At 42.4% G+C, this 17,217-nt stretch overlaps 1 protein-coding gene across 1 annotated transcript in view; it reads left to right on the top strand.

Annotated features, from left to right (window-relative positions):
• The window catches only part of itga11b (integrin, alpha 11b), a 259,808-nt gene that overhangs the window by 176,898 nt on the left and 65,693 nt on the right, over nt 1-17,217 (top strand). The window contains exons 11-16 of the mRNA XM_075469220.1: nt 922-1,066; nt 1,897-2,045; nt 4,483-4,626; nt 5,230-5,433; nt 6,018-6,148; nt 7,027-7,199. Of these exons, the coding sequence (XP_075325335.1) occupies nt 922-1,066; nt 1,897-2,045; nt 4,483-4,626; nt 5,230-5,433; nt 6,018-6,148; nt 7,027-7,199 (946 nt within the window). The remainder of the gene's footprint in view (nt 1-921; nt 1,067-1,896; nt 2,046-4,482; nt 4,627-5,229; nt 5,434-6,017; nt 6,149-7,026; nt 7,200-17,217) is intronic.

The raw sequence follows: 17,217 nt of genomic DNA, 5'->3' as shown, positions 1-17,217 counted from the left end.
CAAGACTTTACAGTCTGTTCGTCCGGCATACTCAACAGAACTAAACTGACAGTTTGGATTATAATGCTATTGCTAAACAAATAGGTGCCAAGAATGCAAAGTGCCAAAACATGTTTGGACAGTTCAAGAAATAAATTTGAAGATGACCTTGTATTCCTCCAATGAATGTGACAGTGCTTAACAAATGTGCCAGCAAACTTTTCCAGCACAACAAAATTACCATGTCTCCAGTTCTATGAATTTAACTGTTTAAATTATCAATGCTTATATCCTTTCTTTTTATAGCAGTTTTAGTCTTTTTTTTTTCCATCTTGTCTACATTCACATCAGTCAGTGCATGGTCAGAATCATTACCTGCACATAGCAAATATCCTCCACTATTAGTTTCATGGAGATGAAAATAGAATACTTATCATTATGCTTATTCTTCTCATTTGTCTCACATGGTTGGTGTATGCAGTATGATCCCATCCTTCATTGAATGGTCCTTTGAATTTTGCAGAGCCAAAGGAAAATCTAAATTGTTGTGCAAACAACAATAGTTAACACTTGATTTTCAGAGTAAAATTAGCCAGTGGGATTTGAACTTGATATTTGTCCATCTAATATCTTATCTTAATATATCTTATAGTTGCATTTGTTACATTTTAGATGTAGCCTTTTTAGAGTAAAGACCCCTAAAATGAATAGTGATAATTATCATGGGCCATGTGCTTTTATAGTGAAGAATGATATAGAATAAGACATTATGTAATGAGCCAAACATTCTTGGCTTCACCCACAATGTAGAATAGTGTTTCTAGCCTTTTTAGTTAGTCTATAAACATAAATAAGATCTTTTTTCTTGTTGTACAGAAAAATCACAGTTTGAATTTTACGTTTAAAATATGCATTGCATCTTTATTCATAATTTTCCTTTAGGATGGGGTTCTCCTTGGAGCAGTGGGTGCTTTTGAGTGGAATGGAGCGGTGCTGAAAGAAACTAAACATGGTAAAGTCGTTCCTCCAAAATCTTCTTACCAGGACGAGTTTCCAGAGGCACTGAAGAACCATGCTGCCTACCTGGGTAATAACAATGCACATTTTCTGCCTGCCTTTTATCATTTCTGCTTCTTTTTTGGTGTCTGGTCTTTTGGTTTTTATCGTAATATCTGATTTAAGGATATTTACAGAGCTAGTAAACTGTATAAAGCAGTAGCTGTATGTCTAATTTTAAAGATAACCGTGTTTAGTGATTGCACACTCATATTACGAGGTCGAGGCGGATGGCCACCCTTCCTGAGTCTGGTTCTGCCAGAGGTTTCTTCCTGTTCAAAGGGAGTCGTTTCTCTCCACAGTCGCCTCAGGCACGCTCAGGACGGGAGATTGGACCGAAGACAAGTTTCAGTGCAATCTGTTGGTTTCCTTAGCTAGGAAACTGTTTTTGAATTGGCTCTATATGAACGAATTGGATTATTTTATGAATAATTATGATTACAATTAATTGAATTCCAATTGGCTTGAATTGGACTTTACTATCTAAGTGCCTTGAGATGACATTTGTTGTATTTGGCGCTATATAAATAAAAATGAGTTGAATTGAATTGAATTGAATTACCCTGTTGTTGGGGTTCCAATGATCATTATAAAGTGCCTGACCTTCCAAGAATCTTGGAAAATAACAAACAAATAAATTTTTTTGTTATTCGCTTTAGTTTTAACTGTTCATCAAACTGTGGACAGTGAGAATTTTTTTACCATCATGAAAATCAAAAAGTTACTCCCTTGGTAGCATAAATTTGGTTTGGAAAAATAAGGGTACGGTAAATGATCTAACAATGAAATTGTGAATACTATCTATCGCACTTTTTGTTTGTTCTATTTATATTATTTTTATTTATTTATTTATTTTGGCAGGTTACTCTGTGGGTTCACTCATCTCTTCCAATGGCTTGCAGCTCTATGTGGCTGGAGCTCCAAGGTTCAACCACACTGGCAAAGTCATCATTTTCACCTTGAAGAATTCTGGAAACCTCACCATCCTACATGCACTGCTAGGAGTACAGGTTTCTCACACAAAACATACTATATTTATAATGTTAGTTAGGTCGGTAACTGTAGAAACCTCTTATATACACAGAAATAGAATATCTTGAATATGGTACAAAAGCTAACAATAAAATAAAACCACTAAATGTAATCCTAACTCTAGTTCACACTACAAGATTTTAAGATTTCAAAGATGTTATTTGAAAGGCTCACAGACATGACTCAGCCTCCAACTAAATATTCAGATTCAGATTTGTATTTGTCACATGTGGATGTACACCCATAGTGAAATTATATTGCAACAAGCTCCGTGTACAACGGAGCTCTATGTGCAATATAGAATGAAATAAAATATGAAAATCAAATAGAAATAGAATAAAAATAGACTTCTGATAATATACAGTTATACAAATATACAGAATTAAGTGGGGGGTTAAAGTTTCAGTATACTGATGGCCTAAGGGAAGAAGCTCTTCCGCAGCCTCTCCGTTTTGGCCATCCAGGAATGGAGTGTTTTGCCAGATGATAGCCACTGGAAGAGTTTATTGCCAGGGTGGTGACTGTCTTTTCCTGGCTCTGGCAGTACACAGACTGGTGTAGATTTCCTGCATTGTTGGCAGTGTTGACCTGGTTGTACACTCAGCACAGCGGATCACTCTATGAAGAGCTTTCCTGTCCTGAGCCGTTTCCTCAACGGTCTGAGGTGATACAGTCACTGCCTAGACTTCTTCACCAGGGTGGAGATGTGTGTGGTCCATGTCAGGTCCTCGGAGATGTGGACGCTGAGGTACCTGTAGCTGCTGACTCTGTCTACCGCGGTCCCATAAATCCAGAGAGGGGTGTTATGGCTCCTCTGCTTCTCCCTCCTGAAATCCACGATCATTTCCTTGGTTTTGGAGACGTTCAGGTCCAGGTTGTTTTGCTGGCACCATGACGACAGTGCATCCACCTCTTCCAGAAAGGGTGTCTCCCTGTTGTCGGAGATCAGGCCTACCACCACTGTATCGTCCGCAAACTTAACAATGATATTGGAGGGGTGAGTGGCTTTGCAGTCGTGGGTATAGAGGGAGTAGAGCAGATGACTCAGGACGCAGCCTTGGGGGGCGCCAATGTTGAGGGTGCGTGGGCTGTAGGTGTGGCTTCCTATCCTCACCACCTGTGGTCTACCAGTCAAGAAGCTCTGGACCCAGGAGCTGAGTGAGGAGTTCAACCCCAGATCCCTGAGCTTAGTGACCAGTATGTGGGGAACTATGGTGTTGAATGCGGAGCTGTAGTCAATAAACAACAGCCGCATGTAGTTCCCTTTTCCGCTGTCCAGGTGGTTGAGGGTGGAGTGGAGGACGTGATTTATGATGATTTTACTATGCTCAGGTTCAGATAAGGGCCGTTCCTCCCAATCAAGCTTGTCCTAGTCACTCCACCATTGCCCACATAGGCATAGAAGTCCTCCAGGAGAACAACTCCAGGTGGCATCCTCTCCACCCTCTTTAGGGCCCCACCCAGAGACTCCAAAAGGTCAGGTAATCTGAGCTGCTGTTTGGTGCATATGCATAAACAACAGTCAGAACCTTCCCTCCTGCGACTCGAAGCCACAGTGAAGCAACGCTCTCGCTCACTGGGAAGAACTCCAACAACAAGATGCTCAGCCAGGGGCTTGTTCGTATCCTCACACACGCCCATCGCCACTCACCCATGGCAACAGAGTATGTCCAGACCCTTTCCAGGAATTTGGTACAGGAGCACACGCTGTGTGTGGAGGTGAACCCAACTACATCTAGTTTGTATTGCTCCACCTCACACACCAGCTCAGGCTCTTTCCCCACCAGTGAGGTGACGTTCCTCGTCTCAAGAGCCTGTTTGCAACACCGAGAATCAGCACGCCCATGTCCCCACCTTTGCCTGCTGCCCAGCTCACAATGTACCCAACCTTGAAGATTGAATTGTAATTGAAAATTACAACTGTAGCACTAAGAGAGGTGTGATTGAGATCGCCATGAATCCACTGGTGCTGTCTTTGTAGCGTGGTAGCAACTAAGCTGATGACAAAACATGCAGCAGTTGCAGAGTTGCAGAGACAATCCTAAGAATCTGTGAGCCTAATTGGATCACATAAAGTAACAAGTGACACTGACGCAGCCTAATTCCCCACAATAACTGTGGCAAGTCCTCCTCACCATGGTCCTGGTCTCTACTATCTACCTAACAATTTCCCAGACTGAAGCAAAAGTGTCATTCAGTCCCAACTGTCATTATTGAAAAATGATATTAAATTATCATTAAAATGTTTGTGACCCAGCCACAACAATCATGAACAGAAGAACAATTCCATTGCTTGTCAAATCCAAAACCTGATAACAGGCATTTTGTGAAGTTTTGTGACACATTTTGAACTTAAATAAATAATTATTCAGGTTTTGTGATGGAGACATTCTCAGATTCTCTCTTTTTTTTCAGATTGGGTCATATTTTGGAAGTGAATTGTTATCGATGGACATCGACAGTGATGGACATACAGACTTTCTCCTGGTAGCAGCACCGATGTACTACAGCCAAGGCTGGGAGAGAGGGAGAGTTTATATATACTCTCTAACACCTCAGGTATACACACATCTTCTTTCAGAAGATCCTCATAGCTTGTTCAACATCTCAGAACATCCAGTCCAAATGTCTTCAGTCTAACTGTCAGTTAAAGGAAGTTCATGTATTTGTGAAAGAAACAGGTTCAAAAGTATTTACCAGTGCTAATCAGGTTTTTTCTGGAAACTATAGAAGTAACCCATTTTCTGTCACTTTCATAAAAACATAATGACATACCATAATATAGGATAATTATCCCTATATAAATATCTTGGTCCTAAGTTGAGCCATGGCTCAGTGGTTAGAGTCTGTCATCACTCAAAAAGATTGGTGGAACTGACAGCTGGAGGGGTGTCAGTCCACGTCCTTGTCACGGCCGAGGTTCCCTTGAGCAAGGCACCGTACCCCCATGCTGCCACCGCTCCAGTATATGGCATGTGTGACCCTGTGCATGAGCATGAGTGTGTCAATACTCATGCTCATGCATGGGGATGGGTTAAAAGCGGAGTACAAATTTCGTGTGTATGCATGACAATAAATTTTAAATTTTATCTCATCTTATCTTACATGAACATGTCAAGTTTATAGAAGGCTGAATCTCAGAAAACTAAAATTTCTCTGTAGACATCTTTTGTCCTCCAGGGAATACTTGAGGTGTCTGATCGCTCTCAAAACTCGCGCCTTGGTTCGGCATTGGACCAGATAGCTGACATGAATGGAGATGGGTTTAGGGAGCTTGTGGTGGGAGCGCCACTGGAGGATGACCACCAGGGGGCAGTCTACATTTTTTATAGCCAGGACAAAGTCATCCAGTTGCACTACAAACAGGTAATCAGAAATCTAAACAGGGAGATGCACTAATCAACAACAGCATTAAAACCACTTCCCTTATATTGTTCAGATCCCCTTAGTGCAGGGCAGTGTTTCCCGCAGCGCATTATAGTTAAGGCGGCCGCCTTAACAAACTCGCACTGCCGCCTTGCCAACGTTCCCAAAAAAAAAAAAAATTATTATTTTTTTTTTTTTAAACCGAAGTAATAATGCTTTGCCAGGCTCAGACATTAAAAGACAGCATTGATAACATTGAATTGCGACACCTACTGGTTGTTAATGTAAATAGTTAATAATGTAAATAAAAAAGTGTTACAGCTCTTAAACAGCTTCGTTATTGCTCTTACAGTATTTTGGGTGGTTAGTCCACGAGTAACAGGATACAAATTTTCCTAGTAGAACATGGCATTAAAATGAGATGATCTATGTAAATAAAAATCACCTGCAAGTGGTTTTGATGTTATTGATTAGTGTAAAATAAATAATCATTAAGAATTTACAATGTTCACTGGCACATTTAAAACTGAGAATGTTGAGTCTAATTCTCAGACTTTTAATTCTCCTTCATTTTGTTTCTCTAGCGTCTGTCGGCAGCTGATTTTTCAACAGGTCTGCAGTATTTTGGCCAAAGTCTTCATGGGGTTCTCGACATCAATGCAGATGGACTCATTGATCTTGCAGTAGGAGCACTGGGAGCTGCTGTCATTATCTGGTAAGACCATAATATGTTGGTTTTGTAATGCTATTATTTAGTCATTTGATCCATAGCTTTGGTCCAAAACAAAATTTTCAACATTGTCTCCACAAGAGAGACATTGAAAAATGTCTGAATGACTACTTGGCTGTAGCTCAGGAAGAACAGCAGTCGCCTGCCAATTGGAAGTTTGGTGGTAATTGATTACAGCACTGACAACCGTCTTTAGTTCTCCTTTATCATGGTCACTGAACACGGAGATGCACCTCCAAGAGTGTTTGGTTGTCTGCCAATTGGAACGTCGGAGGTTCGATTGACCCCGTTCCCAGGGACTACCAGGATTCCCGTAAGGACTCAAATACAACATACCAATGTGAAGAACCAGAGAGGCCCCCAGCCGGGTATTCTCGTGTAGCCACTGTTTGGGCAAACAAAATAAGGTTGAACACACTGCAAAGACAACTTCAAACAGTAGGCCTGGGTGTACAATCTATGCCTGCCCAAGAAGACATATTGCAGAAGGGGGCTGTAGTATAGTAAGGCAGAACCGCATAGATAAGAAAAAAAGTTAACATAGTGGCAAGTGTCTGGTGTTTTGGCTTGTTCTATCCATCTTAACTATACAAACTGGATGATTGAAGGATTGTACTCGCATACTGGAAATTTTATTGAACTAAACAAAAGATCTCTCCCTGTGGAGCCCATCGCATAACAGATGCACCAGGCGTGCCCCAAGGCCCCAGATAAAATCAGTTTCACCCAAAAATGTGTTGCATTACATAAATGAAACAGAAATAACAGTTTTTAAATGGTAAATGACATATTACAGTTCAAAGACTGTACACACATATATACTCATATATGCCCCCTAGTAATAGCAGGCTTCATTTGTCCAGGTCTCGGGATGTGGTGCGGATTCATGCCAAACTGACTTTTGAACCTGAGAAGGTAAACATCTTTAACAAGGACTGTCAGCGAGGAGGGAAAGATGTCACCTGCATGTCTGTTACAGTCTGTTTGAGTCTGCACCCCAGGATAAAAACCAAGACAAAGACAAGTACAGATGTGGGTAGGTTGCCCAAACAACCTGTATTCTTTTGGGACACACACTTATACTGGTATATACATACACACATATGCATTTGCTCACCAGCAATGCACAGGTAAGAAAATCACTATACTGAGCTGCGAACGTAGGCGTATGATGGTGTTAGCTAGTGTGAGCATGCTCCTTCAGCTCCTGGCTTTTGCAGTGCATGATGATCTACCCCCTACAACCCGTGTAGTGCGCGTCATCTGACAATAGGTATATACTCATATACATATACCGCTATATACTATACTCACTATATAATGAATGAAAAGTTCAAGTTGAAATTTTGAATAGCACTAAAAAAAACTTTCTGTATAGTGAACAATTTAATGACATCCAGTCTCGTACCAAATCAAGTCTTGAAATGGCCAAAGTTGTTAAAGCACTCACTGTAGAATATTATAATACGAATTATGATATCAATCAGAACTCATGTCCACACGATGCCTCCATCACATAGTGGCTGTATTAACTCTGGATTTCATTGTTACTGCATTCCACTGTGTTTTGTTGAACTTTTTAGCAGCCAACATTAACAACTGCCGCGAATATGACCAACATTTCACTGATAATTGTTTTTCGAACGGCTGTTACCCATGGTGCACTGCTGGTGCATTCAGTGACAAATTATCTGGTATTGAAATTATTGGTTCAGTTTAGTTTAATTATTGAATTATTCAGTTTAGTGATTTCTGGCAAGCTTTGATGTTAATAACAATGCAAAAACCAAGAGAAAAAAGAAATGTTTTACCTTTCCACTCCTGAGATACGTGCATTATCATGTTTCCCCTGCACATCTCAGAGGCTCACTGAATGAGCATTTTCAGACATAGATGGCCCTAAACAAAATGCCAAGGTTGTATATTTTTTAAGTTTTTATATTAGTAGTGACTTCAGACACCCTGAAGTCATGTAAGCTCTCATGCACAGAATTTATTTTCAATTATATGTCCTCTTTAATATTATAGATCAACCACAACTCACATTACAACTATCATGAACAATAATTGGTTTTAACACAGAGATCACTCAATTTTAAGCTCACCATAATCAACTTGTGATCTTGAGAAAACCAAAGCTTGGTGTCACAGCACAGCACAGCAGATGAGAAAACAAAAGTGTGAGTGTAGTTTCTCCAGGATACACCTAGCCTACAATAAGTCATCCCAGCTTACAGGGACAGCATTATTCTTGATGATGTGACAGACTACAGTCTGTACCACTTAGGGAAAAACAAAAATGCTTCAACTTATGTCTCTGCTTTACTGTTCCAGGAAGGCCTGTCACAAGTGGGCTGAGCTTGAACAAGCCTGCATGCTACTTCTCACTCAGTTGACCACAATGGCTCACACACACAGCAGACAGCTAGATGCTTTCCTCACAGAGCACTGTGAGATACTCTAAATCTGTTATGACTAATATCTAACTCTAATCCACAAAAGGAGTGTTGATAAGAATATTTTCCCATCAAATGCAAAAACTTTGCAATTACAGAGATTATAAACGGAAGATGCTAGATAGCCTTTTTAGATGTGTTGATATATTGTACAATAGTAATAATTTACTAAAAATTCAACATTTTGGACACCATAGTTTTGCTATGTCCACATTTCTGAGCCTGGAATCAATGAATTTAGACAACTTTTTTCTGAACTGAAACAGACTCCATGGTGGGGGTATGAGGGCCCGACGTCCATAAGTGGGGCTTTTGCTTACAGGCCAACAGTGTGCAGGGCGATTAGCATTTGCAAGAGAACACAGAGATTCGCAGATTCTCCATTGGCATCCTGTGCTCTTCACGGATGAGAGCAGGTTCACACTGAGCACATGTGACGGAGTCTGGAGACGCCCTGGAGAAGGTTCTGCTGCCTGCAGCATCCTCCAGCAGGACCGGTTTGGCGGGGGGAGGCATTTCTTTGGAGGGCCGCACAGCCCTCCATGTGCTAGCCAGAGGTACCCTGACTGCCATTAGGTACCGGGATGAGATTCTCAGACCCAGTGTGAGACCACATGCTGGTGCAGTGGGCCCTGGGTTCCTTCTGATGCATGACAATGCTCGGCCTCATGTGGCTGAAGTGTGTCAGCAGCTCCTGCATGATGAAGGCATTGATGCTATGGACCGGCCCGTTCCCCAGACCTGAATGCAATCTAGCACATCTGGGACATCGTGTCTCGTTCCATCCACCAACGCCACGTTGCACCAGGAGTTGACTGATGCTTTCATCCAGGTCTGGGAGGAGATCCCTCAGGAGAAAATCCGCCACCTCATCAGAAGCCCAGGCAGGTGGAGGTCACACAGGCAGGTGGAGGTCATACAGGCAGGTGGAGGCCATACAGGCAGGTGGAGGCCATACAGGCAGGTGGAGGCCATACAGGCAGGTGGAGGTCATACAGGCAGGTGGAGGCCATCGGTTGCTATGCGCCGACCTTATCGGCAGCAAGTCTGTGTAGCTCTCAATTTTTCTCATCGTTTATATGATTATTTGTCATTTTTTGTTTCTATCTAAACATTTTTAGTTAGTTTTTTATTGATCTGCTTTTTCGTTTTAATTAATTTTTTGACAATGTGCACTACTACTAAAGCAGTGTACACAAGAGAAGAACTGTTGGCACTGTCAAGGATTGGACGCGGAATTAAACATCCAATTCCGACCGAGCTTAAAAAGCTGTACCGTGGATGCAGAACTGGAGCGAAACTAAAGGCAAAGAGGCACAACAGGAGGTGGAGATACAAACCTTTTCTGCCCTCGGTGATCATGGGAAACGCTAACTCGCTACCAAACAAGTGTGATGAGTTAGAGGCGCTTGTGCGGAACCAACGGCTGTATAAGGAGAGCAGTTTGATCTGTCTGTCTGAGTCCTGGCTGAACCACAACACACCAGACTCATGTGTGGACATACCCGGCTTCACAGCCGTACGAGCGGATCGAGACCTGAGTACGAGCGGCGGTAAGCGGAAAGGAGGGGGTGTTATACTGTTCTTTAATCAGAGATGGGTAAACCCCCGCAATGTGACCGTTAAGGAGAGGGTTTGTTGTCCAGACATCGAACTGCTGTCAGTTGGTTTCCGTGCATTCTATGCGCCCAGAGAGTTCCCATACACCATCATCATCGTTGTTTACATTCCACCGAGGGCGGCACCTGCAACGGCGTGACGTCATCCATGACGCCGTTGCTAGGATACAGACCCAGCATCCTGAGGCATTCATTGCAATCACAGGGGATTTCAACCACGTCTCTCTATCCTCCTGTCTGACTGGCTTTGTACAGTATGTGGACTGTCCAACACGTGGAGAAAAGACATTAGATCTGTTCTATGCTAACGTGAAGGAGGCTTACAGGACAGTGTCTCTTCCACCACTGGGTAGATCTGATCACAGCATGGTCTATCTACAACCCACATACAGACCGTGTGTACAAAGACTTCCTGTTACTACCAGATCTTTCAGGAAGTGGTCACCAGAGGCGAGTGATGCATTGAGAGACTGCTTTGATGTCACAGACTGGGCTGTACTGCTGGAGGAAGATGAAATGGACATTGACATGGACAGGAGGGTCAGCACCATCACAGACTACATTAACTTCTGTAGGGACACTGTGATTCCAGTCAGGACTGTAAGGTGCTATCCAAATAACAAACCATGGATCACCAGTGACATCAAAGACCTCCTGAACCAGAAAAAGAGGGCGTTCCAGAATGGGGATAGAGAAAGGCGGAGGAGTGTACAACAGGAGCTTAAAAAGACATTACGTCGAGCTAAGGTGGAGTACAAGAAAAAGGTGGAGAGACAGCTGGAGAACAATAACACCAGAGAGGTGTGGAGGGGCATGAGGACCATCACTGGATACAGACTGAAGAACTCTCAGTCTGTGGAAGGTGATGTGGACAGAGCCAACACTTTCAACCATTATTACAACAGGTTTGACAGTGTGGCTTTTCCCTCCTCTGCTGCTGCTCCCTCAACCCCCACCACTACAGCTGCTTCCTCTATACTGCTTCCACTGCCCTGCTGTACTTCCACCTCAATGGCAACCTGCATCGCCAAGCCTCCTCCTCCGCCTGACTGCACCTCTACCTCTCCTGTCACCAACAAGCTTTTTCTGTCCAGCTGTACCTCCACCTCTGCAGCAACTTCCACCGCCTGGTGTCCTGAGCCAAGCTACACCTCCACCTGTGTGGCAGCTTCCACCACCAGGCATCCTGAGCCCAGCTGCACCTCCACCTCTGCGGCAGCTTCCACCGCCTGGCCTTCTGAACCCAGCCACACCTCCACCTCTGCGGCAGCTTCCACCATCAGGCATCCAGAGCCCAGCTGCATCTCCACATCTGTGGCTGCTCCCACCGCCTGGCCTCCTCGGTCCAGCTGCTCCTCCACCTCTGCAGCAACTCCCACCACTAGCCCTCCTCTGTCCAGCTGCACCCCCACCCCCATCTCTATGGTTGATAGCAACATCACTCCTGTCGCCATCCCTCCGCTACAACCTCTGTGTCTAACTATAGAGGAGGTTGGAGCTGAGCTCAGGAGACTTAAGCCAGGGAGGGCTTCAGGCCCAGATGGAGTCTGTCCAAGGCTTCTGAGGGACTGTGCTGGTCAACTAGCAGTCCCTCTTCAGAGGCTCTTCAATATGAGCATTCAGATGGAAAAAGTCCCAGTACTGTGGAAAACTTCTTGTCTCATACCGGTGCCCAAATTAGGGCAACCGGTGGATCTGAATGACTGCAGACTGGTGGCTCTGACATCTCATATCATGAAGACCTTGGAGAGACTTCTTGTTCATCGCATGAGATTGCAGGTTGCTGAGGCTCTTGACCCCCTCCAGTTTGCCTACCAGAAACACATAGGAGTGGAAGACGCGATTCTGTACATGTTGCATCGGGCATATGCTTATCTGGATGTGCCTGGTTCATATATGAGAATCATGTTCTTTGACTTCTCCAGTGCCTTCAACACCATACGGCCTCCCATACTGAAAGACAAGCTGCTCGGTATGGGTGTGGCCCCCTCCCTGACATCATGGATTATAGACTATTTGTCTGCCAGACCACAGTATGTCAGGATGGGGAAATGTGTTTCTGGAACACTGGAATGCAGCACTGGGGCTCCGCAGGGTACTGTTTTGGTTCCTTTTCTTTTCATCCTGTACACATCAGACTTCAGGTACAACTCAGAGTCCTGCCACATTCAGAAGTATTCTGATGATACGGCTGTTGTGGCATGTGTGCGCGGTGGACAGGAGAAGGAGTACAGGGACCTTGTGGAGGCCTTTACTGAATTCAATTCAATTCAATTAATTTTTATTTATATAGCGCCAAATACAACAAATGTCATCTCAAGGCACTTAGATAGTAAGTCCAATTCAAGCCAATTGGAATTCAATTCATTGTAATCATAATTATTCATAAAATAATCCAATTCGTTCATATAGAGCCAATTCAAAAACAATTTCCTAGCTAAGGAAACCAACAGATTGCACTGAAAACTTTTTCTTTTTCGGTCCAATCTCCCGTCCTGAGCGTGCCTGAGGCGACTGCGGAGAGAAACGACTCCCTTTTAACAGGAAGAAACCTCTGGCAGAACCAGACTCAGGAAGGGTGGCCATCCGCCTCCACCAGCTGGGGTTTGAGAAGACAGAAAGGGGGGAAGGGGGGAAGGGGGCCGCGGCGGCACTGTAACACCATTCAAAGGATATCTGTTGGAACAGGGAAACACGAGTTAATGACCACAATAATGTCACATATACATAAAGAGAGTAAAGTGAGGAAAGGTGTGTCAGATGAGGCCCCCCAGCAGTCTGGGCCTATAGCAGCTTAACTATGGGATGTTTCAGGATTACCTGAGCCATCCCTAACTATAAGCTTTATAAAAAAGGAAAGTTTTAAGCCTGGTCTTAAAAGTGGAAAGGGTGTCTGCTTCCCGGACATTTACTGGCAGCTGGTTCCTCAGAGAGGGGCCTGATAACTGAAGGCTCTGCCTCCCATTCTACTTTTAGAAACTCTGGGAACCTCAAGTAAACCTGCAGTTTGGGAACGAAGTGCTCTGTTAGGAAAATATCTTATAATGAGATCTTTAAGATATGATGGAGCTCGGTCATTAAGAGCTTTATATGTGAGGAGAAGAATCTTAAATTCTATTCTGAATTTAACAGGGAGCCAATGAAGAGAAGCTAAAACTGGAGAAATATGATCTCTCCTGTTAGTTCTCATCAGAACTCTGGCTGCAGCATTTTGGATCAGCTGGAGGCTTTTCAGAGAATATGTGGGACAGCCCAATAATAAAGAATTACAGCAGTCCAATCTTGAAGTAACAAATGCATGGACTAGTTTTTCTGCATCACTCTGAGACAAGATGTTCCTGATTTTAACAATATTACGAAGATGAAAGAAGGCAGTCCTAGAAACCTGTTTTATATGTGAGTCAAATGATAAATTCTGGTCAAAAATAACTCCACGGTTCCTCACTGTAGAACTAGAAGCCAAGGAAATACCATCTAGAGTAACTATATAGCTAGACAATTTCTCCCTGAAGCGCTCAGGTCCAAAGATAACGACTTCAGTTTTGTCTGAATTTAGAAGCAGACAGTTCTGAGTCATCCAGGTCTTTATGTCTTTAAGACATGCTTGTAGTCTGACCAACCTATTGGGTTCATCTAGTTTTATAGATAAGTACAGCTGAGTATCATCAGCATAGCAATGGAAATTTATGCCATGCTGTCTAATAATGTTACCTAATGGAAGCATGTATAAAGTGAAAAGAATCGGTCCAAGCACAGAACCCTGGGGAACTCCATGACTTACTCTGGTGTGTGAGGAAGATTCTTCATTTACAAGAACAAACTGAAATCTATCAGATAAATATGACTTAAACCAGCCTAATGCAGTTCCTTTAATCCCAATAACATGTTCAAGTCTCTGTAATAAGATACTGTGATCAACCGTATCAAATGCAGCACTGAGATCCAACAGGACAAGCACAGACACAAGTCCGCTATCAGAGGCTAAGAGGAGATCATTGGTAACTTTCAGCAGTGCAGTTTCTGTGCTATGATGCACTCTGAATCCTGACTGAAACTCTTCAAACAGATTATTTCTGTGTAAGTGATCACAAAGCTGAGCTGCAACTATTTTTTCAAGAACTTTAGACATAAAAGGGAGATTGGATATAGGTCTATAATGAGCTAACACCTCTGAATCAAGAGTAGGTTTTTTAAGTAAAGGTTTAATTACAGCAACCTTAAAAGTCTGAGGTACATATCCTGTCAACAAAGACAGATTGATCAAATCCAATATGGAAGTGTCAATTAATGGGAAAACCTCCTTGAACAGTCTGGTTGGGATTGGGTCTAAAACACAAGTTGATGGTCTAGAAGAGACTACTACTGTCATTAGTTCAGAGAGATCAACTGGGCAGGAGCCGTCTAAATACAAATCAGGTTCTAAAGATACTTCTAAAGCTGCTGTACTTGATGATACATCACTGATAATAGTGGGAAGGACTCCATCAATCTTCTCTCTGATAGAAACAATTTTATTAATAAAGAAGCTCATGAAATCATCACTGCTGAGAGTTAAAGGAATACCTGGCTCAACAGAGCTCGGACTCTTAGTCAGACTGGCTACAGTGCTGAAAAGAAACCTGGGATTGTTCTTATTCTCTTCTATCAATGATGAATAATAAGCAGTTCTAGCTTTACGAAGGGCTTTCTTATACGTTATTAAACTATCTTTCCAGACTAAGAACGGTTTGCTCCTGAACACCACCAAAACCAAAGAACTGGTGGTGGACTTCAGGAGATCTAAAACCCCATACCAGTCAGTCTGCATTGATGGAGGGGAGATAGAGACTGTTCAGACCTGCAGATACCTGGGGGTGGTGCTGGATAATAAACTGGAGTGGTCTGCCAACATAGACGCAGTGTACAGGAGGGGCCAGAGCCGTCTCTTTTTCCTGAGACGGCTCAGGTCCTTCAATGTCATATGATATAGTGATATGATGAGTATGTTTTATCACACTATCATTGAGAGTGCACTGTTCAATGCTGCTGTCTGCTGGGGGAGTTGCACTACAGACAGAAACTGTAGGCGCCTGGACAAACTGGTGAAAAAGGCTGGTTCTGTTGTAGGCAGAAGGCTGGACCCTCTCGGTGCTGTGGTGGAGCAACGGATGAGGAGGAAATTAGATTCTGTGATGGAGAATAATAAACATCCTCTCCACAGCATCCTGCAGGACAGAGGAGCAGCTGCAGTGAGAAGCTCATCTCTCTGCGCTGCAGGACTGAGAGCTTCAAGCCATAAGGCTTTATAACAGTGACTGCTGAGTTCTTCTCAAATTGATTGATTGATTTTTATTTATTTGTTTAGTCATTTATTATTATTATTTAGTTAGTAGTAGAATTATTATTGTTGTTTTATTGTTGTTAATTCAATCATTGTAAATATTTAAAAAATGTTGAGCTACTTGACGAATTTGAATTTCCCCCATTGGGGGATAAATAAAGTATTTTTCTATTCTATTCTATAATATACAGGCAGGTGGAGGTCATACAGGCAGGTGGAGGTCACACAGGCAGGTGGAGGCCACACAGGCAGGTGGAGGCCATACAGGCAGGTGGAGGCCACACACACTACTGAGCCTCACTTTTCTTGAGGAATTTCCACTGAAGTTGGATCAGCCTGTGATGTGATTTTCCACTTTTATTTTGAGTAGGATTCCAAATCCAGACCTCCATGGATAATAATTTTGATTCACATTTTTATGTTATTTTTTTCTCAACACATTCCACCATGTAACGAATAACGATTTTCAACTGGAATATTTCATTCATTGAGATCTAGGAAGTGTTATTTTAGTGTTCCCTTAATTTTTTTGAGCAGTGTATATAAATATGAAGAATTTTGAATTCTCCTCTGGATTTAACAAGAGAAGCTAAAACTAGAGAAATATGATCTCTCCTGCTAGCCTCTGTAATAGAATGTAGCGATAGTATCAAATGCAGTCCTGAGATCCAACTAATTTTTTCCAAGAGCTTTAGACATAAAAGTGAGATTGGATATAGGTTTTTAAGCAACTAACAGCTCTGGATCAAGAGTGGTTTTTATTTATTAAAGGTTTAATTAAAGCAAACTTAAGCTTCTGTGGTACATACCCTGAAAACATCAAATTCTATATGAAAGTGCTGATGGAGGGGGAAATCTCCTTGAACAGTCTGGTCAGGATTGGGTCTAAAATACACGTTGATGGTTGAGAAGAAGCTATGGTTGCTGTTAGCTCAGACAGCTCGACAGGACAGAAACAGTCTAAATGCAAATCAGGTTCTACAAACGGCTCTAAAGCTGCTGTAATCGATGAAAAAAAAAAAAAAAAAAAAAAAAAATCAGTAACAAAAGTTGGAAGGATTCCAAGAATTTTCTCTCTCTTAGAAACAATTGTATTTGTGAAGAAGCTCATTAGAGTTAAAGGGATGCATGGTTCAGCATAGCTAGGGCTCTTAGTCAACCTGGCTACACTAGACATATAAAGAAATTTCTTCTCGGGTGCCATGTAGTCAAGTAATGTTGTAATTGTTCAACAATAAGTAAACAGCCCTAATAATGAACAATCCTGAGATGTCCTCAGAATCATTGTCTGTGGATTTCAACTCTTATTTTCTCTCCTAAAAAATTGTATCAACACTTTATACTTCTTATACTATTTTTCAATGGAAGACGTTTAAAGGAAACTTTTGCATACCAGAAGCTATGGTCCTGACCTTCTCCTTGAGAAGGAGTCCTTAGAAAACTGCTCGAAGTACCATTTTTATCTTTTATCTTAAAAATCAAAGAATGTTTTACCACATTTACCTACAGAACCACTTTCCCCATCTTGAGCAAGTAATTCAACGAGTTACAGATCACTCAGTCTGGTTACTATTAAAACATTCTTGTAACTCTTATTAAACAAGCATCACCCATGTCACCTTACAAGGAGAGAATCTCTGAAGCTAACCCTAACCCATA

This window comes from Odontesthes bonariensis, chromosome 7 (assembly GCF_027942865.1).
Source record: "Odontesthes bonariensis isolate fOdoBon6 chromosome 7, fOdoBon6.hap1, whole genome shotgun sequence".
Taxonomy (NCBI): Eukaryota; Metazoa; Chordata; class Actinopteri; order Atheriniformes; family Atherinopsidae; genus Odontesthes; species Odontesthes bonariensis.
The sequence above is the reverse complement of the archived record's forward strand: the minus strand, read 5'-3'. Positions and strand labels throughout refer to the sequence as shown.